Here is a 26,114-nt window from a genome sequence, read left to right as displayed (position 1 = left end):
CAGAGTGGTTATAGGCAGGAGGTTGCACTCCCCCTCCCTAGTGGCGAACATCTCAGGGGGAGCGTAACAGACAGGGCGTAAATACAAAGCTCATTCACCTGCGTTCAATTTCAAGTATATTTGGTATTTATAGAACGACAGACGTACGCAATTTTAAACAAGCGCAGCCCGTTTTATAAATAATGCTTACGTCCGTTTAGAAAAATGTGCTTACGTGCAAGTCAAAGATGACGTTCAAGTACTTTTTTATAAATGAGGCCCCAGGTTGTATTGTTGTTGTGTTGTTGCATCATAACTGCGCTTGAGATCTTCTGTTGGCAGGAAAGAGTACCTGGGTGCTGAAGTACCAGGCTGTACCAGTGCCAGTACCAGGATCTGTGCCCATGCTGGATGCAGAACGATGCAGAAATAACTTTAAATCATTTATGGACAGTGTGTACGCTGATAATATGCAGGGAACTTTTCCTGGATACACAGCGCATGTGTATTTTTTTGCCCTTCCTTCCTTGCTTGCTATGCGCCGATGGTCCTCAGGGGCCCCTGGCCGCCCCGTGCACTTGGTCTGTTCCACCGCTGGGGCACGTACTTGGCTAGCCTGGTGAAGGGCTATTGTGGTCTGTGCTTGCTTGGCTGGGCCGGATGTGCTGGTGGTGGGGCGGGTCGGGTGTGTGTGTGTGTGTGTGTGTGTGGGGGGGGGGGGGTGGGTTTTGGGGTCCGCTGCTGGGTGCTGGTAGGCAAACTGGTAGTAGTCGCTCAATGAGTAGAGGGCTGCAAGGGAATTTTCCTGGCTACACAGTGTACAGGTTATTTTTTTATCTTTGCCTGCTTTGTCTGTCATTCTGTGAAGCGCATTGAGTCGCACCTTGTGAGAAATGCGCTATACAAATAAAACTTGATTTGATTTGATTTAGTCGCTCTATGAGTAGAGGGCTGCAAGGGAATGCACAATGTACAGGGTTTTTACCCTTGCCTGCTTGCATGTTCTGTCATCATGCGAATCACATTGTGAGAAATGCGCTATACAAATAAAACTTGATTTGATTTGACACAATGAGGAACATTTAATCAGACGGGCAGCCCTCTGATTGGAGGATGGGCACGGTATAAAGGTATACCGCCCAAGTTAGGAGGGTTTAGGGTTTTAGCAGCACAGCTGATGATGCTTGTTGCTTGTTGGTGACAGGTTACTTCATACTACTATGTCCTACGATTTGTCAAACTACCACGTTTTGAGGGCTGATGTACAATTTAAGTTACCGAAATGCCCGATGATTCCAGGAACATCACTGAAGATGTGTCCAGAGGCATCAGTAGATGTATGTACACAGTGTACCAGTGGTTCCCAAACTGAGGCCCACCAACCAGGGTTTCCGTTAGAAAAAAATGTTGCCGGTCAACGTGTCCGGGAACATTTCAATGTCTCGGACAAACAGGAGAAATTCCTGTCATCATATTAAAATATAATATAGATGTTTGGCGTGGTGATTAGCTGTTGTGCAATACTTTTTGACTTTTAAATGAATGATACAGTGGGGGGGAAATATGTTTTTTTTTATTCAACATTTTCCATTGCAGCTACTCACATGAAAACTAGATCAAACATTGGTATTAACTCAATAAAACTACACAGGTAAAGAAATTGTCCATTTAGTTATATTAATTACACCTGTCTCAACCAATAACCAATCAAACATGAGCTTTTATTTTCTTACGTTAATATTTGCTGTAACTAAACTTCCGGGAACTATTGAGGAAACAATTTCGAGTGAACGGACTTCACCCGACTCTCTCTCTCTATACAGCTCTGGTTCACTCCATTTACATAAAATGACACCACTGTGACATAAAAATGTCATGGTTGTGTCATTAACTGTCTAGCTAAACATGGATACAACAATAAAAGTTGTTGTATTGAGTCTTGTAAAAGTGAGTGTAAAATGAGTGTGTTTACATTTCTCCAGCCCCATCCCAGCTGTTTACCCAACAGTGTGGCGGGAAGCTCACTTTGTTGTTTGAATTACAGATTGCACCTTAAAGCCATGGTCCAAAGGCACCATCCACCACTCTTTGGTAGATTTCCTTTTCCCCCTCTGCTTTATTTCCTTGAGATATTGTGTGATTGTGTCTGTCCGTATGTTTCATTTCTCCCCATCTTGTTCTTACAGGCCACTTCTGTAAAAGAGACTGGGGTCTCAGTCAAGTCTCCCCGGCAGAAAGAAAAATGAGGAAACTGTCTATGCCACCTTCTTTTTCTTCCTTCCTTTAGCGCAACCTCGTCCAAACCAACCTCCTTGTACCACCGCTCCCCCAGGCTGGCCCTGGGAGTCAGCAGGCAGTGCTATCGTTTTACGACTGTGACTGTCCTCCTCGTCTGGCTTCAACGGGGTGGCTAAACAAAAGATAGGATCCTCTGTCCTGGAAAACAAATGAGAATGAATAATAATCAGTTGAACTCATTAACGTGGCATAGTCTCAGTGAAAGTCACCCAGGCTGCATTTCATTCCATGACAAGGTCCTACACATACAGTGCCCTCCATAAGTATTGGAAAGAAGAAGCATTTTTGTCCTAGTTGCAGCTCTATACTCCAACAGTTTGTTTGAATTCAAACAATTACTATGAGGTTAAAGTCCTTAGCTTTAATTAAATGTAATATATAATTATAATAATAAATATAGCCGCAAGCAGCAATTAAGGACGCATGGGATAACCTCATATTTGCTACACATCTCCGTAATGGCACTGTCTCAAAGCACGGCACCTTTGAGATTGATTAGGCTAACAATGACTGAGAGCCCTATTTGGATATGTCATCATTTATGGCATATATTAATTTGCATGTAGCAGTGTATTTTTAGAAGTATGAACTTGTGCTTCGCTAACTTTGCAGGGATAAATGGTAAATGGACTGCACTTCTATAGCTTTATCCAAAGCGCTTTACAACGGCTTCTCATTCACCCATTCACACACCAATGGCGGCAAGCTACCATGCAAGGCGCCGGTCCGCTCACTGGGAGCAATTTGGGGTTCAGTATCTTGCCCAAGGACACTTCGACATGTGGCCAGCCGGGGCTCGAACCGCCGATCTGCCAACCTTGAGATCATTAGACGGCGGCTCTACCTCCTGCACCACAGCCGCCCCACAGGGACTGGCACAAGCATACAACGTAACAATATTAAAAAATGGCTGGAAATGTAGCGTAGAGTGAGTCTGAGTTTGTTCGTCTTGAGGAGGCTGATCTGCCAGTGTTGGTTTGGTGCCTCTATAAACAGCCTCATAACACCCCCCTTCTGGAATTTTGGTGTCAAAATTCTTGTGAGGGTGAGGACTGGGGACCTCTACTGCTAAAAAGCAACAAAAAAAATCCAATATTGGCCATGGCCATTTTTCATGAAAACGGAACAGGGCTGAATAACTAACAGTTACAATAAGGCTCTGCCCACTGTGTGGGCTTGCACCCTAATAATAATCATCATAATATATGCCATTTAGTTGACGCTTTTATCCAAAGCGACTTACATTGCAGTGAGTGCATACATTTTTCAGCGGAAATCAAACCCACAATCTAAGCGTCATACACTGAGCCACAGAGGACCATAAATGTTTGCTTGGTTTTTATTTAGAAATTACAACCCTTTTTATACCTAGTCCTTCTATTGCAGGGACTATTGCAGACTACAGTATTGGAAAATTGTCTTGACAAGGGTCGGTCAGGTACAGGTATGTTCTGTCATATCATTTGTGCAGGAAGAGAGTTTTCAATGTCTGGTATTGACTCTAGCCTTTACATTTTTCTTTGGAGTCTGCTATTGGTGTCTGTCAACATGAAGACCAGAGAGCTTTCACTGCAAGTCAAGGTAGCAATTATTAGGATGAGAAGTCTGAAAGAAACTATAACCCCTTTCACATTATACAAGGCTTCCTAGTAGATTCGATGGAATTTCCCGAGTCGGCTTATATGTGAACACGACTGAGCAGGGACAATCGACCAGGCATTTTCCCTGGTCAGGACCATGTACGATTCCAGGGAATTCACAGGGAAGCCTTAGTTCTCGTTCGAATCACGTCTACTACGTTCCAGTTCTGCATCCAGTTGAATGCGTGATTCAATAAGCCCGGGGCAGCCAATATAATTCCACAACTGGATAGTACGTTGTTTCCAATCATAGTTAGCTAGGTTACTTACTTAACAAATGTACATTTTGTGATATAGACGCATTACGGAGCAGTGCACACACACCATCTCCTCCCAGCTGTCCTGCATCGCGCAGTCAGCAGGGAGAGAGCCCGCAGCGCAGAGCGCATAGCAATATGTCTAATTGAGTTAACTGGTATTATGCTTATCATCACCAAGTTCTCCCATTCTGTGCTTTTGGACTAGTATAGTATGTTTATATCAACAGTAATCAACTGCTTTAGTTGGTTTGCGAACTTGGTGATGGTAAGCATAATACGAGTTGACTCGCTGTTAAATTAATGTGAAAAATATGATGATGAATACATATAAAATGGAGGTATGATATATGGCAGTCTCACGCATAGGGGTGGGACGATTAGAAAATGTCATGTCACGATTATCGTGGGCAAAATAATCGCGATCCACGATATTATCGCGAGAATAAAATAATAATAAAAAAACACTGTAATCACTTTAACTTAGATTTTGTTGTATTTTTAGGACATTTTAAGTCAGTAATTCAAATTCAGATTCTAGTGGCACATATCTCTGGCCATAATCCGGGTCCTTAAGAAAGAGCAATTCCTTTTCGGCTAATCAGCACCTTTCATTAACGTACCCAAGGAAGTTTAAAGAACGCACTCCCAGTGTTGCCAACTTCCAGAGCCCCTTGGCGACTTAATTAGTCAAAAGCGACCAGCGACAAATCTAACTTCCTTTTCTGGTCATTTGGGGAATTACTGTAAAGCATCTAACATATCCTGTATTCCACGGTTCACGTTACAACCGAGCTCAGGAGAGACGAGTAGGGATACAGTCTATGGCGAGCGAGGGTTGCCGTCTACTCTCTCCCTCAACACTCACTCTCTAACCCTAACCCTATATATATGTATATGTCTCCTCTCTCCCTCAACACTCACTCTCCAACCCTAACCCTATATATATGTATATGTCTCCTCTCTCCCTCAACACTCACTCCCGCGGCCAGTCTGATAGCAGCCGCGGGGAGCGTACCGTTGTCCCCCGGGTCCTCGCAGGGGGTTCGGGCAAAGTTCGGGAAATAACGGACGGTTGTCATGTGTTTATACAGCATGGATGTTACGTGCCTAATGCCTTTGATGCGCACACTTGCTACTTGCCGCTTTAATCATTGTATTTAGCCTATAGCACAAGTCATGCATTGAATGTAACCTCAAGTGCTGAACAGTATTAAGTAAACCACAATATATTTGCTAAAGCTTAGGGGCGACCGTGCCTTTTGCAGCCATAGACTGTCACTGCCTGGTAATAACAAGGAAGGCCAATGACAGTATCCCGTCTAAAGTTTTTCACCAGCCATGGTGAGAAGGCTAGCATACGTTACCTAGTGACTGACTGACAAGGCTGACTTGACAGTAACGTTACCCATGCAGGCTGAACAATAGCGCGAGACAAGTTCTGTGAGGATATTCGCGCGCGGCTCATGTGAGGAATTGCAATTATATTACAGTAACAGTCGCTAACTTGACTGCAAAAGTAATGTAGCCTAGGCTGAAAAATAGCACCAGACATTTGTTAAACACAGTTTATTCATAACATACGATTATGACGATTATTCAAATAATTTAAATTCTCCACGATTATCGCGGGTGTTTTTATCGCGATTAACGATAAAAACGATAATCGTCCCATCCCTACTCACGCGCCTGTCTCGTTCCAGTTCTGCATCCAGTTGAATGCGTGATTCACAGACCCGGGTCGGAACCATGTGTGAAAAGGAGAACACAGGAATCTTAGGGCATTTGGCTCATGTGTGAACGGCGAAAACCACTGGCAGACCCGGGTTGGGATTCCATGCAATTTACAGGGAACTGTGTGTGAAAGGGGCTTATCATAAACATCCAAAGACTTAGGCTTGCCAACAACAGTCTGAAAATCATCCAAAACAAGAACAACTATGGCGAGCTCAGCAATCGCAAACGGCCAAGGAAGGAAGGCCGAGGAAGCCTTCTACAGTGGATGAGGAAGAATGCTCATGATTCAGAACACGGCAAGGTGTAAACCACCAGTTAGCAGCAGGAACCGGATGGCCAGATTACAGTTTGGTAAAAAGTACCAAAAAGAGCCTTCATGTAACTGCTGACAGCAGCAGCAGAATGTATTCTGAGGTGGACAGAAACATCTTGTCTGCTGAAGTACGAGCAAATGCTTCCAATCTCACTGGACGGAGCTTCATCACACAGGAAGACAATGTCCCTAAACATACTGCAATAGCAACTAGAGAGTTTTTCCAGTTTTTTTTAACCATAAAGACATTTTATTTACAAAGGTCTAGATTTTGTTAAACTTTGACAAACTGTGTAAGGTGAAAACGTAATGGTTACTTTTCAGATTATTATTATTTGTCATGGAAATTGACATGCTGGTAATAAAAATAAGATCAAATAGAATTAAAGGATTAGAAATCCAGGCCATAGATACAAATGTTTCAATGTATGAGCCCACTTCATTCATCCCTGATTGATGAAACTCCCTTTCTTATATCAGGGAGTTTTTCAGGGCCAAAAAGTGGAAAGTTCTTGGCTGTCCAAGTCCATCTTCAGACTTAAATTCAATTGAACATGTATTTCATTTGATGAAGTGGGAACTGAAGGCAAAAAGACCTCAAAACAAACAACAACTGAAGATGGCTGCAGTACAGGCCTGGCAGTGCATCACTTCAGGGGCAGTTATTACATGCAAAGATTGTCGACCAAATACGAATCATGAATCGTTCATTTGGACATGTTATGATATACTTTTAGAGCCCCGAAATAGGTTTAAACAATTGTTTTACTTTTTAAATGGTGAAACCAAATTCACCATTTAGAAATTAAAATGAAAAAAACATAATAATAATAATTCATTATATTTATAGAGCGCTTTTCAGGGACTCAAAGACGCGTCCTTAATTGCTGCTTGCGGCTATATTTATTATTATAATTATATATTACATTTCATTAAAGCTAAGGATCTCTACTTTAACCTAAGTAGTACCGGTAATTGTTTGAATTCAAACAAACTGTTGGAGTACAGAGGTAAAAGAAGACAAAATGTTTCCTTTTTCCAATACTTATGGAGGGCACTGTACTAGCAGAAGAAAGTGGGTGAGGCCACTGGACCATCCAGATTATTCATACATGCTTTTCTTTCTTATTTGCCTCTGGCCAGAAGGTCACTTAATCACTCATCTGAGACGACTGAATAAGTATAATCAACAGTGCCATACACTTTCTGCAATAAAGCAATTATTAGATTGACATATTAGATCTGTAACAGGGGAATTAAAGAGGGGCAGAATGGAGGGAATGTCAGCCCATGTGGACTGGAGGCTGTTCTCACTTGTGGTATGCAGGGATGGGAATGTTCAAGTCCTCCAGAAGAAGACGCATCACATCGTCACACTTCCCATGGATCTTCAGAGTGGCAAGCTCATCTTTGGGCGTCCACTAAAGCATTGAAGTGATCACATTCATCATGATGTCAACATTGAAGTGATTACATTCCTCATGATGTCAACAGATCACTGACTGAACCTTTATCTACCCAGGGAAAACACACTGAGACCAAGGCCTCTGCCAGTGTGCCGGTCATCGTCCTGCCAACTCTGACTACTGTGAAGACTAATCCATAACAACACCATGGGGCGGGGTCCTGGACAAAATCACACGTTCAATGGAGACTCTCTAACAAAGAGTCTCGAAACTCATATTATAAACTAAACATTAGGATTAATCCAGGTCCAGGAAACTCTCCCAATATAAAATCTAGTTGAACTGATTCACAAGTTTAACAGTAGCTGTACCTGCAAGTTGACGATGTAGAGCTTAGGTCTCTTGCTGGCTTGTCTGTTCATGTGCCAAAGACAGGGATATTTTTTCAGCACCTGAAAAAACACAAGCCTAGGATCAGTCTAGCTAGTCATCTATTATGTAGACTGGATTAATAGAAGTGGGATGGCAAAGAAAGTCCATATGTCATAAACAGCAGAACGTAAACATAACTGTAGGTATCTCATATTTTGGAGACAAAAGCTACACACACACACACACACATATATATATATATATATATATTCAAATACCCTTGCCATCAAACTGCTAGCTTTTTAGTTGCGTGGCTTAGGGTGTTTCAAATGGCGGTCACGTATGCAGGCAAACCAGAGGACGCAAGCGCAAGAAAGAGACTTGTAATTAGCTTGTAAGGGAGGAAGCTATACTGTTTCTCAGAAGCGTGACACCTGTTCCACATCAAGTGGTCTTCATGTCAGCGATGTGCGCTACCTTCAGACTGGAGCCCAGGCAGAGGATCACGTCGGCCCTCTCAGCGGCCTCCGCCGCCCCCCTCCAGTTGAGGGGCTGCTCCAGGGTCCCCCTCTCGCCGAAATGCACGATGGTGTCCTTGAGCTGGCCCCCGCAGTGGGAACAACCCCTCCCCGTCCCGTGGCGATGCAACCCCGTGCGCTCCGTCACGTCAAAACAACGGACGTATTCTCTCACCGGGGAACACGAAGTACATACCTGTAACTCCCCCCCAAAAAATGTGTAAGTCGTTATGAAATCGATTAGGAGACTCCAGAGACAGGTTACAAGGTGACTTGGTTCTGGTTAGTGGGTTAGGTTTGGGGCTGTGGACTGGTGAAGGTGAGGAAGAGCTATAGGTGCTTATGGTATTTTGGTTTGAGTGTGTGTTGTGTGTGGGGCGGGCACACATGTGACCAACCTCAATGAACATGTTCCCATGCAGGTCAGAGAGAGCCTGTCTGGGGAGGCCGCTACGCAGGTGGAGCCCGTCACAGTTCTGAGACACCACGTGCTGCACCTGCATAGAAACACACACGTCTGAGATGGTAAACCATGATCACAGTGTTTTACAGGGCAATATATAGGGGGTAATAGAAGACAATTTCTTGAAATATAGAGCACTGTGGACCATACAAAAATGCAAGGTTACTCTTCATAGCAGACATTGAACCATAAAGACTACATTTTATTTACAAAGGTCTAGATTTTGTTCATCTTTGATAAACTGTGTAAGGTGAAAAAGTAATGGTTACTTTTCTGATTATTATTATTTGTCATGGAAATTGACATGCTGGTAATAAGAAAAAGATTAAATAGAATTAAAGGATTAGAAATCCTCCATAGATACAAATGTTTCAATGACTGTGATTACATGCACACCATATTCCGATTAAGGTCAATATTCGGGTTATTGTAATATTCCGAATAAGGTGTTTACATGCGCCCACCCATCCACACACCCACCCATCCACCCACCCACCCATCCACCCACCCACCTACACACACACAGGTCAAGGGAATCCCTCACAGCAGATAAATGCTCACTAACCAGCTTCTCCTTGTGTAGCATCCTGATGCACATGTGTGTTAGCGTGGGTTCTGCCTCACTCAGGTCTGATGAACTGTTGGAGAGTCCATCGAAGAGTGAGAGAGAGATGGGGAGAAACAGAGAGTGAGAGAGAGAGATGGGGAGAAACAGAGAGTTAGAGAGAGAGATGGGGAGAAACAGAGAGCGAGAGAGAGAGATGGGGAGAAACAGAGAGTTAGAGAGAGAGATGGGGAGAAACAGAGAGTTAGAGAGAGAGATGGGGAGAAACAGAGAGTTAGAGAGAGAGATGGGGAGAAACAGAGAGTTAGAGAGAGAGATGGGGAGAAACAGAGAGTTAGAGAGAGATGGGGAGAAACAGAGAGTTAAAGAGAGAGATGGGGAGAAACAGAGAGTTAGAGAGAGATGGGGAGAAATTCTCTCAGTACGAGCAGCATAATCAGTTCACCTCCCAACATTCATCTTTTGAGGGGAAACCTGAATCTGCCCACCTTCTTGTTATCCATTTCCCCAATGGCCAGATGATCATTGTAAACTCATTAAGACAAAGGAATTGTGAGTGAAAAAAATGTGGAACTTTAGAAATCCATTTTGCTGTAACCGATAACATAACCTTGTTGAGACTAAGTAGTTGCAAAGGGGTGGAAACCTGTTTAAAATGAGTGACCCCTTGTCCGACACGTTAAACCAACCAAACCAAATACCGTATTTTCCGCACTATAAGGCGCACTTAAAAGCCTTTAATTTTCTAAAAAAAACGACAGTGCGCCTTATAATCCGGAGCGCCTTATATATGGATCAATTGGTTAATTGGTTGATCCATACTGGTTGTACACGGCGCTCAAGGCGCTCTGTCAAAATGTTTCAGTATGAAAAACCAATAAAAACTATTTAATAATAATAAAATGTTTCAGTACGACTGGTAAACTACAAAGCCCAGTGATTCCCACAGCATGTTAATACTTTGGGGGGCCCCCAAAGTATAATGGCTCCCCCCAAAGTATAATTTGTGCTCAGTGAGTAAAAAAAACTGTGTGGAGTTTTCTGTCTTAAATTTGATATAGATCAAGTTCTTTGTTGGTTTGTGAGGATGTTCATACACACTTGGTAAGATGTGTGAGTGAAAGAAGACACAAAAAACAGCAGTGACTGCTCTCAGCTGTTTAACACTTAAAGACCTAGACACCATCACCAGTTGTAGGTTGTCTGAAGTGCAATGTTACTATGAAAATTCACTCAACATTTTTCACGGGTGGGGGGGGCCCACATACAACCCCCCCACCCCGAGTCGTTCCCCCAAAGTATATTTCATTTCTGCGGGAATCACTGAAGCCGCACCGCTTGCAGCATTACGGCTTAACCGGTACTGTGGCACCTTTCAAGAGACACGTTTACGACGCAGAGTTCAAGCTCAAGGCTGTCAGTCACGCAGTAGAATATGGGAATAGAGCAGCAGCGAGAGAATTCAACATTAATGAATCAATGGTACGGAAGTGGAGGAAGCAAGAAGATGACCTGCGCCAAGTAAAGAAGACTAAACAGAGTTTCCGAGGGAACAAAGCGAGATGGCCGAGGACAAACTCGAACAGTGGGTTGTTGAACAGAGAGCAGCAAGTAGAAGCGTCTCTACAGTCACTATTCGAATGAAGGCAACAGCGCTAGCACGGGACATGAACATCGATGAATTTCGAGGCGGTCCTTCTTGGTGCTTTCAACTTGAAGTTTTAAAGTACCCACTCGATATAATAAACAACAGTTTAACGATCACTAAACACTTATCATTTGTGTATTTGATTCATTATTCTCGTTTGCCATAGGCTACCGGTAAGGGAGGGTTGACTTGTAAACATACTTTTGTTTTAGCTCGTGTTCAAAAGCAAGAACTGTGTGTTCATCTAGTTATGTGTAGTTATGTGTTTTTAGCATGTCGATGTTCTCTCAGCATGTTGTGATGTTATTAAAATACAGTTTAGACCTTCGTAGCGATGTGTTTTGTTAGCCGCTAGCTGTTAGCAGCGTTCGTAGCTGTGGCTGCGTTTGAGTCACTTTTCTCCCATTCAGTGTTTGAGGTGAACCAACATTCAAATACGCCTGTCGTGTTCAATCTGTTTAAAAAGCTGTAGTTTATGCACATGTAAAAACTGAAAAATGACGTTGCACATTTCACCAGGAGCTGTCACATATTGGTTGTTGGTTATAATTGTATAGCCTATTGGTTGTTTTCTGGTGTTGTTTTCTTGTTTTGCTCTGTTTGTAGTCTACTTGATGTATTTTTATCAGCTGTTAAATCACCACAGCGGTTAATCCACTAGATAATACCAGATTGAAAATGCTTGTAGCCAACTACTCTATAGCTCGTGGTCGCAGCTATTGCGAATTGCTATTCACGCGAGTCAGCTGTGAATCACCACAGGTCCTTGACGCTTGTTGCAAAAATGGATGACGAACGGCTGATACTTGAGGTGGAAAAAAATATATTTTTATATGCGCCAAATGACAGTGGAGCAGGTAGAACGTTGACTGTGACGCAACGCTCAGGTGGAGCATGGACAACGGGAAGTTCTCCCTGACAACAACTCTTGATTTGAATACCTCTTGGTTGAAAGGTGAGTATAAAACTCTCTTCTTTTAAAAGATGTACCGTATTTTCCGCACTATAAGGCGCACTTAAAAGCCTTTAATTTTCAAAAAAAACGACAGTGCGCCTTATAACCCGGAGCGCCTTATATATGGATCAATTGGTTAATTTGTTGATCCATACTGGTTGTACACGGCGCTCAAGGCGCTCTGTCAAAATGTTTCAGTACGACTGGTAAACTACAAAGCCGCACCGCTTGCAGCATTACGGTAATCAGTAAACACCGGTATACTGTGCTTACTCACAGTCCCACACCACAAGACCCCAAGTAAAGAAGACTAAACAGAGTTTCCGAGGGAACAAAGTGAGATTCTTGGTGCTTTCAACTTGAAGTTTTAAAGTACCCACTCGATATAATAAACAACAGTTTAACGATCACTAAACACTTATCATTTGTGTATTGGATTCATTATTCTCGTTTGCCGGAGGCTACCGGTAAGGGAGGGTTGACTTGTAAACATAGTTTCGTTTTAGCTCGTGTTCAAAAGCAAGAACTGTGTGTTCATCTAGTTATGTGTAGTTATGTGTTTTTAGCATGTCGATGTTCTCCCAGTATGTTGTCATGTTATTAAAATACAGTTTAGACCTTCGTAGCGATGTGTTTTGTTAGCTGTTAGCCGCTAGCAGCGTTTGTTGTGGTTTGGTCAGAGTCACTTTTCTCCCATTCAGTGTTTGAGGTGAACCAACATTCAAATACGCCTGTCGTGTTCAATCTTTCTCTGATTTGAATGTATGACACATCATTTGAAAGCTTACAATCTGTAGTTTAAGCATGTGTAAAAACTGAAAAAGTACGTTGCACATTTCACCAGGAGCTGTCACATATTGGTTGTTGGTTATAATTGTATAGCCTATTGGTTGTTTTCTGGTGTTGTTTTGCTCTGTTTGTAGTCTACTTGATGTATTTTTATCAGCTGTTAAATCACCACAGCGGTTAATCCACTAATAGAGATAATAGCAGATTGAAAATGCTTGTAGCTAACTACTCTATATCTCGTGGTTGCAGCTATTGCGAATTGCTATTCACGCGAGTCAGCTGTAAATCACCGCAGGTCCTTGACGCTTGTTGCAAAAATGGATGACGAACGGCTGATACTTGAGGTGGAAAAATATATATTTTTGACAGTGGAGCAGGTAGAACGTTGGCGGTGACAACGCTCAGGTGGAGCTTGGACAACGGGAAGTTGACACAACACCGATGGAGAGGTGACGCAACGCAGTAGGTGGAGCTTGGGCGTAACGCAACCCCAGTCAAACGTTTGACTGCAGTATCTATTCTATGCGCCTTATAATCCGGTGCGCCCTGCATATGAAAACAGTTCTAAAATAGGCCATTCATTGAAGGTGCGCCTTATAATCCGGTGCGCCTTATAGTGCGGAAAATACGGTACTCGTTTACATTGTATTATTTATGAATATTACAGTACGCTTTGTAACTATACGTCAGCCAGACTTCCAAGACAATCATTCTTATGGTGACTGCCAGGCGGTAAGGCTCTCCACATCCACCTACATTTCGTTTCCACGCTGCTACTGCCGCAAATGATCATTCAATCTCACCTGACAGTCCGGCCTTTCTTCAGCTGTGTCCACACCCCATTGGGTCCTCTGTAGTCTGGGATGGATGCTGCCTGAAACACGGCACATTAGACAATGGTTCAGCGGTTACCCCAAAGAAGGGAGGGAGGAATAAAGGCATAGGGTGCATTATGGAGTTGTAGATGGATTTAATTTACATTTACATTTTGGCCATTTAGCAGACGCCATATTCCAAAGCGATTTACAATCGATACATTTGACTAAGCAAGTGAATCATCAATTCACCAGTTCTAGTAGGAAGAGTGATCTAGCTCAGGCCAGTGGCAGTCGTCGTGATATTTTTTAATTTTTTATTAATAGACACTGGAGAGACAGTACAAGGGGGGTAGTCGAAGTCTTAGGAGGCATAGTATAGGGGGAAAGTAGGTGTCTTAGGAGACACAGTGGTGGGTGTAGTAATGTCTCAGGAGGAGCAGTTAAGGTGTAGCCTGAAGAGATGGGTCTTCAGTCTCTGACTGACTGTCTGAATTTCAAGACAGGCTGATTATTAAACTGGTCTGAAAATTGATGAGTATGCTGAGCAGCTGTTGGCTAAAATCGTGATCTATTTACATGTGAATTACTCTCTGTGTTTATGAGCCAAAGCGAATGTCTTGATCAACTTTGAGTGTTTGGGCACACCTAGCAGACATCCTGTCCGCGATTCAATTAAATCAAACCTTTTCCCTTATGACATTTGAATCTGTGCTAGGTGTATCTTAACATGTGTTTTATGACTAGTCTTCTAGTCTTTTTTTTTTTTTTACTAGTCTTCTGTCATTTTCATTATTGTGTGATGTTTCTTTCCAGTATTTTATGTGTATCTTTTATAACGTTCCACAGAGATTCAGCCAAATGGTCGATCAGTTCATTATAATAAGTAATTGGAATATAAACGGTATTGCACCACTAGATCCAGCTGAAGACCTGTGGATAACACTGTTTATAAGTTGAATGCTATTGTTGATAGAACTCTATTTGATAAAAGGTCCTTTGATTTTTTCTGTAGAAATTCCATTTGGTCTGGGATAAATTGTTTACAGAATCGTACTCTTATGAGTCAGCTTACCCGTGTGTTAGCACGTATTGTCTTGCTAAAGACGATCTTTTCTCACTTGACTATTTTTTTAGGACATTCACCTATCATAATATGTTTCATATTTTGTGTATTTATAGTTTTGATTGTATGACTAAGCTGAATGTTATTGTTTGTCTAAAATACATCTCCTAAAAAGTTTTTCTCATTTGTCCGAAAATGCTACAGATAGATATTTGTGCTAAGATAATCTGCTTGAATCTAAGCAAGCAATATATTTGACCAGGTTTAGCCTAGAAATTACTTTATGTTCTCTAGTTGAGTTGAGCGCACAACACGGTTAGTTCACACTGGCTGGCGTTGAAATACTTCTGTGATACGATTTCCGCGAATAGAATTTTATAATGCAATTAGGAGGGACACTTCCAAAGTACATCTAGCTCATGATAGGAAATGACTCTTAAACTAGTTATTTGAATATTGATTCCCGTCAAAAGTCAACACACTGAAACTAGTGAGGTACCTCATTAAGGCCATAATTTTAGACTAGTGAGGTACCTCATTCATTTTAGACTAGTGAGGTACCTCATTATGGCCATCATTTTAGACTAGTGAGGTACCTCTTTAAGGCCATAACGTTGATAATAGGCCTACATGATGATGTTTAGCTTTAATTCAACATTTCTTTCACCATTTAGAAAGTATAAAAAAATATTAACACCTGGTAACTAGGCCATCCCAGTACAACAACACCTGGTAACTAGGCCATCCCAGTACAACAACACCTGGTAACTAGGCCATCCCAGTACAACAACACCTGGTAACTAGGCCATCCCAGTACAACAACACCTGGTAACTAGGCCATCCCAGTACAACAACACCTGGTAACTAGGCCATCCCAGTACAGCCAGCATGGTTCAGCTCTGAGAGCCAAGCCGCACTGGAAAATGCGACGTCACAAGAACATCTCAGCCAGTTCAGTTAAGGCTCAGTCTGCCAACCATGTAGATGTGTAGAAGCAGGGCTCCAGTGTTACCGTGCTGATCCCAGCTCCAGTGTAGATCACCAGGTGTTGAGCCTGTCTGACCGCCTCAGCCAGCCGCTTCACTTTACTACTCAACTCCTCTGCATCATCAAACACCTGCAACAGCAACACCAGACAGACGGGTTAGAGAGAGAGAGAGAGAGAGAGAGAGAGAGAGAGAGAGAGAGAGAGAAAAAAAGAGAGAGAGAGAGATTCTCAACTAACTAACAGTATCTGCAGCATTTGTTTCACAAGATTATATTAGATTAGGGATGCACCGAAGGTTCGGCCACCGAATGTATTCGGCCGAATAATAGCAAAAAAAGCATATTCGGTATTCGGCCGAATGTATGAAAAGACTGAATGTTTACCGCTGAATAGTAGCAGGGTTTTTCCTGCATAGAGAATTATGAAGCGGCCGTCTCCATCATATTTCTTGCCGCCTCCAGCTCTTGACAAAACTCTGGTAGTATTTTCTACAAGCGTGGATTTCTGTGCTACTCTTCCCCAGCATATGATCATCATGCACACTACACTACACTCGACTGGAAGGTCTTGAGGAGCAACTAATTTGTCATTTGCTGGAATGAAAACCTACGGGATGGTATCTCTCCAGGAGGGCTGGGTTCTCCTGATGTACAGTATATGTGCATATCTTCTTGTCCTATCATTTTAAGCTAATAACTCCATACATTTTGTTACGTGAGGAATGTGTGAGTGTGCTCTCTCCCACTCTCTCACCTCCTCTTGCTTCCGTTTCAGGACGTTCCTGTGGACTTGTCTCTTGCACAGTTCCTGCGTCGTGTCCTGGTGCTGCTGCAGCGCCGCCTTCTCATCCTCTGTCCGCTCAGCCTCTGACTTCTTCAGGATCTTGGCTACCTTGATAGAGGACAGAGATGTGAGCACCCCTAGCCGGACCTCTATGGGACCCTCAACATAGCTAGAGGACCCGACTGTGTCTCAAAGCAGAGAGTCAGAACATACTGGCATCAGTTTCATTTTTTTGGGAAAATGTTTGTACCATTGCATAAATTAAATAAATGTAGCTTTTTATTTACGCTGGTATCCTTATTCATGTAAAATGTAAAATTATAATTATCAAAATTGCATGTTTGAAATTGTATATACTTTATGTTACATAATACTTCCTAATTTCATGAAAGATGTAAAAATTGTGACAGTGGCTGGTGAAAGGGGGCACAAGTGACCAATGAAAATGTTAAACACTACTTTACATTGTTAGCAAGCTCACAACACAAGCTGTGTTAGTAGCTGTCATTGATTTTCAACAACGCTGTATGCATGTACATTTTTGTAAATAAAAGTCGGTTGCTGGCTTGTTACCATTTTCACCAGCAGATGTCATATAATAATGTGAGCCTATCAGTTTCAAGAAATATGTGACGATTTAAATCGCGATATTCTTTTTAAACAGCAGAGAGCGTAATCTACTTTTGACTTTGCTTTCGTCTTTATAAAGAAAAGGAAATATGCATTCATTGCATAGTTTCCGTTTCACAGTTATAATCTACCTCAGAAATAAAAAGGGATTCTTGAAGGAAATACACTATTTAGTTGTTTTTTTCTGAGAAATAAATAAAATAATATTTTTCAGTCATAATTTGTCTGCAATCTCATTTTGTTAAAAGAAATGATGAGAAAATTGTATCGTGAATGATATCGAATCGTGACTTGTGTGGAGGGTTGAGTACCGTTTGGTTTTATTCGATACCGGTGCCAAATCGATACTTTAAAACCGGTACCGGTACCGAAACGGTACTTAAATCGGTACTTTTGATAAAAATAAATAAATATATAAGTGTTTCCCTCCAGGATTTTTCACATCAGTTGCGGGGTGGTCACTGACGCGATTTTCCGAGTGCACGCCATTAATGCCGAGCGGCGATGTTTTATATAAGGTGATCAAATACGAACATATCCTGATGCTACAGCTGCAGCAGAACATGGGGAACTACAGCACTGAACATAGGTTACCGTATAATATACATGTGACTGACAGATATGCCCAAGACACACACACACACACAGTGAAAGATAATCTGCTCATTGAATATGAAGTATACAAGAGTACACACAGAACCGGGAACGCGCATACAGCACTGACCAACATCCGTAGAATATAAACTTGTGACTGACAGTCACATACATACACACACACACACACACACACACACTGAAAGATTATCAGCTCATCAATATGAAGTAGGCCTACATGAGAGTAGGGCTGCCACGATTAGTCGACTAGTCGCGACGACGTCGATTACCAAAATCGGCGCCGACATATTTGGTAATCGACGTCGTCGCATGTTTTTTTGGAGCTGAAATACGTTTTTTGTTTTTTTCCCCTCCGTTTTTCTTCCCTGAAGCTGCCACTGGCTAGCGTCTCCCAGTGTCTTTGATGTACATGCGCAGTGTCGGTCATCCGGGGCACACGTGACGTCCCCGGAAAAACAAACAGAGAGAAATGTCTTCCCGTCCTCGTACGTCTAAAGTGTGGGAGCATTTCAACCACAACGTTGAAAAAAAGAATGTAAAATAAACAATTTGCAAAGCTGAACTCGCTTATCATGGCAGCACGTCTATGATGCTCGAGCATCTCAAAAGGAAGCACGTTGTGGCAGATGACGAGGAAGACGGTAAGCTAGTTAGCTTGTTATTGGCTAACGATATCGTTACGTTAAAAGCCTTCTTACATTATTTTACGTTATGTGCTGTAACGTTGTCATCAGAGCGATACTTATCAAATAGCTAAAAATGTTGTCTTAACGTTACAGTGCTAAGAAGGCGCGTTCTACTATGGAAAGCAAAACTTTTGTACTCTGCACAAGTATTTATTTTTGTTTTTGTATTCTTTTGGTTGCCTAGTGCCTAGCCTACCTCATTTTACTGAGCAGTTTGCACTCTCTACTACTCTTTACATTACATTACATGCAAGTGATGCCAGAAATAAATCTGCAAAGTTCATTAAAATATCTATTTTTGAGTGAACAATCATTTTAATTGTCTTTATTTTTAGTTAGCACATGCCTACAACAACAACTAACAACTTCAAGCTAAATTTAGAAGCTGATTTAGAAGATGATAGCTAAATAAGAGCGATTGAGTAATTGTGCGATAAGCTGTAATTTATGATCCGATTAGTCGACTAATCGTTAAAATAATCGGTGACTAGTCGACTATGAAAATAATCGTTTGTGGCAGCCCTACATGAGAGTACACGCACAAAACGGGCTAACGTTACTCATTAACTGTTTACACAAGTAAAATCACAGTGAGACAGTCAGATGGAGCATTCGGTAAACAATCAACAGCAAGGTAATGCATCAGCTGAGTTAAAGAAAACCAACTTTTACCTTTGATGACAGCGACATGAGTACCTCCGCCGGTCTGTTCGTGATGACTTTAGATTATTTTTGCCCCGTGCATATTGCCCTGTAGTTAGACCGCGCGACCACAGCTTCCTTGTGTCTCTTATTGTCCAAATGTTCCCTGAATTTTAGCTGCATGTTTTTCCAGCATGTAAATCCGTTGTCAATAAAAATTCGACTCCAATTCTTTTCCCCTGCCAATGTCGTTGTTAAAGTGATGGAGAGACGCAAAGGAGAGGGATTTCCTGAAATCCAAATTTCCCGCTAAATTCAGACCAATCACAAAACTGTTTTGCAAGCGCGTCACCTTGCACTTGTTGAGAGCGATTCAGTCTCGGATTACATGCACTGAGTGTAACTAACAGGCGATGGCACGTGCGTTTGCATGTAACGTCCGTTTCGGACACCAGGGGGCGACAGAGGAACCGAAACGAGGAACCGAAATCTCTCTTGTAATTCGGTTCGGTAGATCGAATGTAAAGTAACCGGTACCATACCGGTACCGGTTTTCGGTACCCAACCCTACTTGTGTGTATATCATTACATCCCTAGTTTCCAGTGATCACTTAGCTTGCGCTTTTATTTTGAAGTCACGAAAACGGAGAACAAATGCCAAACTGACGACATGTTTGCTGTAATTATATGGCTGTGTTCGGAATGGCATACTACTCATACTAGATATGACAAAGATTTTAGTATGCGAGAGCGTTCACACTGTACAGTATGCGAGATTTGAGTATGCGAGAAATTTAGTATGTATACTAGATTTTGGCATGACTGGACACTATTGGGGTACTAAATCCCCAAAATGCATTGCGTGTCTCGTCAAACCGCATCATACAAACTCGTCATACAGCTGTTGTTTACATTGTCTGATAGCCTGGAGACCGAAGGCTTGCAATAAACATCGTTTTTTGCACAAATTTGATACTTTTCAGCTGCAGCACCTCAGCTAATGCCTGGTACACACATAAAGATTTTCTAAATCGAGAGACCCCACACATGGAGATCATGGATTGAACAGTTTTGATCGTATTGTGTGTGGTGTAATCCGATATTCCCAATAGAGCACAGCACAGTCAAGAGTCTCGTCCGCCAAGCCAGAAATCTCACGTGATGGAGTAGTACCCTGACTGACCTGTACGTGGCAGCCATGTGCGACAGGGCAAATAAAGTGCAGAAGAAAAGAAGAAGACGCGTCAGCGTGGCAACAGACATACAGTTTGGGGGGCAGGAGATGGGCACCTGCCCAATAGTAATTAGCGTTTTTCTGACAATATAGGTTTTGGGCTGGTTTTTTAGACTGTGGTTAGGCTGGAAATTGTCAATACATTACATGTCTAGGATCTCCTACCTCGTGATCGCAAGTTGTCAGTTTCGCCCACACACAAGAGGATTTTTGATCTGCTCGGTGAACGGTCGGTGCCGACAATCGTAAATATTGAACACGTTTAATATTTACGATCGTCGGCCCCAACCATTTTCCGAGCAGATTGTCGGGAGAAATGGACTCTTAACACACCTCACACCACAGGATAGCCATCCGATAATCGGGCGTTTGCTGTCCTTGGTCGGAAGGGGGGAATCGGGCCAAAATCGGCCAGATTATCTTTATGTGTGTACCAGGCTTTAGTCTGATCACGGATGAGCGATGGTATTTTCACTATATTGGGAATTAACATGGTGAAAAGCATTCTTAGACATGACAACATCGTCATGATAACAAAGATACCATGCATGAAATCCAAGTTTATTTGTGTCTTACACACATGTTCGCCTAGTATTTGGCCCAATCTCGATTCCCTTTTCTACCCCTATGGCTCGTTTTCGAGTGTGACTCGATTTCGAGCTAAGGCCTTCGAACAGAGCCACAAGCCGTAGGGGTTGAAATCTACCCCTATGAAATGGGACAGCCCTTCACGACCGATACGTCATCAGCAGTGGTTTAAATAAACGCGGTACGGATGACGAGTTAATATGTTGCCGGCGAAATCACACATCTCACAATGCCTTCTTCAGCTGTGTTTATTTCTGTTGCGTGTGCTATAAGCATCTTTTTTCGTTTGTTATCAACACACTGTAGTGTTTAGACATTCCTTTTTTAGTCTCTTCCGTCAACGATGTCTTTTTTGTGGACATCGCAATAATGACAATGAATGACTACAACCAAAACAGAGTATTAACCAGATCTGTCAGCGCACGATGTTCCTCCAAAGATACCCGTGACTCTCAATCCTCAGCCACCACATACACACGAGTCCATCAGTTGTCATAAAGCGTTGTCCAAAAATCACGTTACCAAGCGCCTTTCTCAGAACAATTCGTCGTCAAGAATCCAAAAACCATTCCATCATAGTAGTCGTGGTCAAAAACGTAGAAAGAGGATCTCTTGGGGACGCGGCCACATTTGCCCGTGAAGGAGAGATGACAAATAGGCAGAAACATTTCTCAGTAGAGTCGAACGATGATAGATCATCATCCTTTACGCGTATCCTTAACTGTAGTTACATTTCGCGTGTCATATGCCATCAGACATGGAAATATGTCAATGCGCGTCTGTCATGCACAAATCAGCTTGTAACGTTAGACACACAGCACATCGGCATAATAATGTTTTGTTGTGCTTGTTATAAAGAAAAGGTCTATAATGCATTTAAATGAATGATACAACCCATTAATAATATTACATAATAACAACTGCTCGGATTAGATTGCGGGTGCCGCTACATGGAAATAGGTCAAACTGCGCATCATGTACAAGTCAGCCTAACGTTTGATAGATAACTTTACATATGTGTACCATCATCCGCTGTCAAACGCCACAGGTAATAATTGATTTATGATTGTACATCTCTGAAATGCTCGACTGTCATGCAGCGTTGCGTTACTGTCACGTTAGACACAGCACCGACATAAGAGCGATTTTTTTTGTTATGCTTGTTATAAATAAAAGGTCTATAATGCATTGTAATGACATTAAACTAAGATAATAAGATGGTTATCACCATTTTTCAAATCTTTATTAATAAGTAATTACAGAGAAAGTAAAATGACATTTCCGCATTGAATAGAGCGACATAACATTTCTGTAGATGATTCGCAATGCATCCTGGAATCAAGGGGTAGCATACCCCTACGGCTTCGAAGCTAGTCTGGTCCTGGAATCGCTCGAAATGAAGCCATAGTTAGCCCTCGAAATGAAGCCATGGCTCGATGAAATATGAATTGGGACACCCCGGCCCTACCCCTAAACGTGAACGCGCAAAACGAAGCCATAGGGGTGAAAACGAAGCCGTAGGGGTGAATTGGGATTGGCCCTTTGACTGCCCAGTCACGAATGGTCCCAGTATTGTAGCTTCAAGTTGGGTTGTAATTGTGCTTGCTGTCGCAAGCCCACGATATTGTTGATATATTTATTTGAATCCTGTTCTTTTACCAACTGCTAAGACAACAATAAAGTAATCTAGTTACTTTAGCTAGCTAAAGATATTGGCCCCAAATCATTTTACAACTTGTTTAGCTAATGTCTTCTGACGTTTCTGTCGAACCCCGCAATGAAGGTATCTAAGCAATGTAGTTCGTAAATTCGCTGAGAGTGCCGGAGCGCACACTGGGTTCAATGTCATAAAGGGACCCGGTAATTTGATTGGACAAGAGGCATTCCATGAATGCTGATCAGATTTCCAGGGTGAATTTATGAACGCAGCCGTAATGTAGCTAGCGAACAGAAGAGGGAAAAAAATGTCAGATCAGATATATAAATGGGTTATTTTGATAAACTGGACACATTTTGGGAATATATATGGTTACCTTCTTGCCTGAAAATATATTTAAAAATCAGAAAATGACATGTTAGCACTTATAGAGCCAAAATTACAGCTTTTAGCCAATGGAGGTTTAAAATGGAGGATTTAAAATCCCCGCCGCCGGCCGGTGTGAAATGCATTCTGGGAGGCAGTATGCATACTGTGGTGTAAACGGTCGGCTAGTATTGGCATACTTATTATGAATTTAGTAGGCATTATGCAGTATACTCATTGATGAGGACACAATAGGATGTTTATCATTATGATGTGGTCAAAAGGTAAAAGAAAAATAAATATGGATCAGTTTTGCAAATTGAGATTGTAGAGTAGATTAGATTGTAGATTGTGATTGTGGAGTGTCTGATGAGATTTGGGTATGAGTAAATCCACTGCAGTCTTCCCAATATAAAATCAACCTAACCCTAACCAAGGTAAAACAGACACTGTTGAGGTAGTCCTCCCAAGGTAAAACAGACACCGTTAAGGTACATTGTAACATAAACCAATAGTGACATAAGTCACGTTTTCTTGAATTAAATTAATTCCACATCAACACATTCTGTTACATGAAACATGTAGATCATTAAGAACATTTGGCTACCCTCGTTATTATTATTATTATTATTATTATTATTATTATTATTATTATTATTATTATTATATTGTCTGACGATAGGCAACGAATGTCTACAATGTAGGTCACATTCAAAAAAAGTAACAAAGTAGCTAGCTAGCTCAAACAGATAGCTATATGACGACTGGCAGTGTTATCTGTATGCGTTCCACGGGGACGTCCTCTTGATAGAACTATGTACGTCTGTCCTGTCCTCTTGATAGAACTATGTACGTCTGTCCTCTTGATAGAACTATGTACGTCTGTCCTCTTGATAGAACTATGTACGTCTGTCCTCTTGATAGAACTATGTAGCTACGTCTGTCCTCGTTGTCCACCAACTTGTGTTCTTGGCCAGATACCGGTAGCTAGCTGTAGTAATATGACAAACAGCTAAGCAGAGTAAAAAAAAAACGGTCATGTTTACTAGCAAATGAAGACTCCAAATCATAACGTCCCCGCGCTTTACATTCTCTCACCAGTTTAAATGTCTTTCTTTGATTCTCCCGCTGCAGTATTTTAGCCCTTTCCTGCGCTTTTCTCTCCGTCCGAGAAGACGCTCCGGTGTCTGAGGCAGCTTCCATTCTTACAGAAGTAAAATATATTTAAGAACAAAGGCACAGACTGCTCCTAGTAATACACCACAAGAGGCTCTGTGTTCTCTGAGTTAGAAGAGGAATAAAACCACCAGCGACTGTGTTCTCGATAGTAATAAACCACCAGTGGAACCCTGGGTTCTCTGAGCTAGAATAGCGGAACTCCGCCCATCTACTTCCGGTCAATGTACATTTAGATTTCTTCAAAATAAGAACGCCCAAGTGAAACTTTATTTAGCATTTTAGATTAGATTATATTATATTAAACTTTATTGTCATCGCAGAGTACAAGTACTATACAACGAAATGCAGTTTAGCATCCAACCAAAAGTGCAAATAGTGATTTAAGAACATGATATAAATAAAACAAGAATGGTAGTGATAGGTAAGTAGGCAATATACAGTATGTGCAATGGTAGTATTGTAACATCAGTTTAGTTTAGAGGTATATACAGTTATGGGCTGTATACAGTTATGAGCTATGTACAGTTAGTAAATGGTAAATGGACTGCACTTATATATCGCCTTTATCCAAAGTGCTTTACAACGGCCTCTCATTCACCCATTTAGCATACAACTTAAACCATGGGGGGGGGGAAGCCTGCCCTCTCCAAGACTTCTCCATCACAGTGGAGAACTCTACTGTAACCCCCTCCCTGACAGCCAAGAACCTTGGAGTGATCCTGGATAACCGACTATCCTGTGCGGAGAACATTGCAGCAACGGCTCGCTCCTGCAGATTCTTCCTCTACAACATCAGAAGGATACGACCATTCCTTACCAGAGAGGCAGCGCAACTCTTGACCCAGGCACTGGTCATCTCCCGCCTGGAGTACTGCAATGTACTCCTGGCTGGGCTCCCCGCTTCAGCCATTAGACCTCTGCAGCTCATCCAGAATGCTGCTGCCCGGCTGGTATTCAACCTCCCCAAATACTCGCATGTCACATCTCTCCTTCGCACCCTGCACTGGCTCCCGATAGCAGCTCGCATCAGATTCAAGACCTTGGTGCTTGCATACCAGGCAGCTAAAGGGACAGCCCCTGCCTACCTGAAGGAAATGGTAACCCCCCAAACCCCTGCCCGCTCACTCCGCTCCTCCACCTCGGCTGGCCGACTGGCCCCACCTCCTCTACACAGCAGTCGGGCTGCCCGATCACGTCTCTTCACAACACTGGCTCCCCGCTGGTGGAATGAGCTCCCCACGGCCGTCAGAACGGCTGAGTCACTACCCATCTTCTGTCGTAGACTGAAGACCCATCTCTTCAGGTTACATCTTAACTGCTCCTCCTGAGACATCTTCTGACCCTCACCACTACGTCTCCTAAAGACACCCGCTTTCCCCTCTACTGTGTCCCTAAGAACTTCTATTGCCCCCCTTGTACTGTTTCTCAGTTTCTCCAGAAAAAAAAAGTATTTTTTTTTTTTTTGTAGAAGGCGATAGGGAGAAGGTTTTTTCTTCTATCAGTGGCCCCGGGCCCGAGCTAGATTACTCTTCCTGCAACGAATGGTGGATTGCTGATTCACATGCTTAGTATTCAAATGTATTGATTGTAAGTCGCTTTGGAATAAGGCGTCTGCTAAATGCCAAAAATGTAAATGTAAATGGGGGGGGGGCACTAGTTTAGCGGGGTGTGTGGAGGGGGGGATTGTTTATCAGAGTGATAGCTCTGTGAAGTACGGGACCTGAGGATCCTGTTCTTCCTGAGTCTCATAGGTAGGGGGTCAAACAGTCCATGGTTGGGGTGTGAAGTGTCCTTGATGATGTTTGCAGCCCTCTGTCGACACCAGGTTGCCTGGAGGGACTAGATGGAAGGGAGTTTGGTGCCAATGATACGCTGGGTGGTTTTCACCACCCGTTGCAGGGCCTTCCGGTCAGACACAGTGCAGT

General features: G+C 42.4%; 1 protein-coding gene across 1 annotated transcript; it reads right to left on the bottom strand.

The window, feature by feature from the left end:
- Positions 1–1,577: 1,577 nt before the first annotated feature.
- Positions 1,578–24,213, bottom strand: sirt7 (sirtuin 7; the record flags this gene model as incomplete). The annotated part of the gene is made up of 10 exons (XM_080522533.1): positions 1,578–2,415; positions 7,539–7,645; positions 8,002–8,082; positions 8,480–8,716; positions 8,919–9,017; positions 9,549–9,621; positions 13,744–13,814; positions 15,834–15,938; positions 16,563–16,700; positions 24,109–24,213. 10 exons carry the CDS (start codon positions 24,211–24,213, stop codon positions 2,235–2,237), a joined length of 1,197 nt encoding a protein of 398 aa, XP_080378659.1. The 3' UTR covers positions 1,578–2,234.
- Between the last annotated feature and the right edge of the window lie 1,901 nt (positions 24,214–26,114).

Source organism: Nansenia antarctica, assembly GCF_963989245.1.
Source record: "Nansenia antarctica genome assembly, chromosome: 2".
NCBI classification, from domain to species: domain Eukaryota; kingdom Metazoa; phylum Chordata; class Actinopteri; order Argentiniformes; family Microstomatidae; genus Nansenia; species Nansenia antarctica.
Note: the sequence above shows the minus strand (reverse complement) of the source record. Positions and strands in the feature narration are given on the sequence as shown.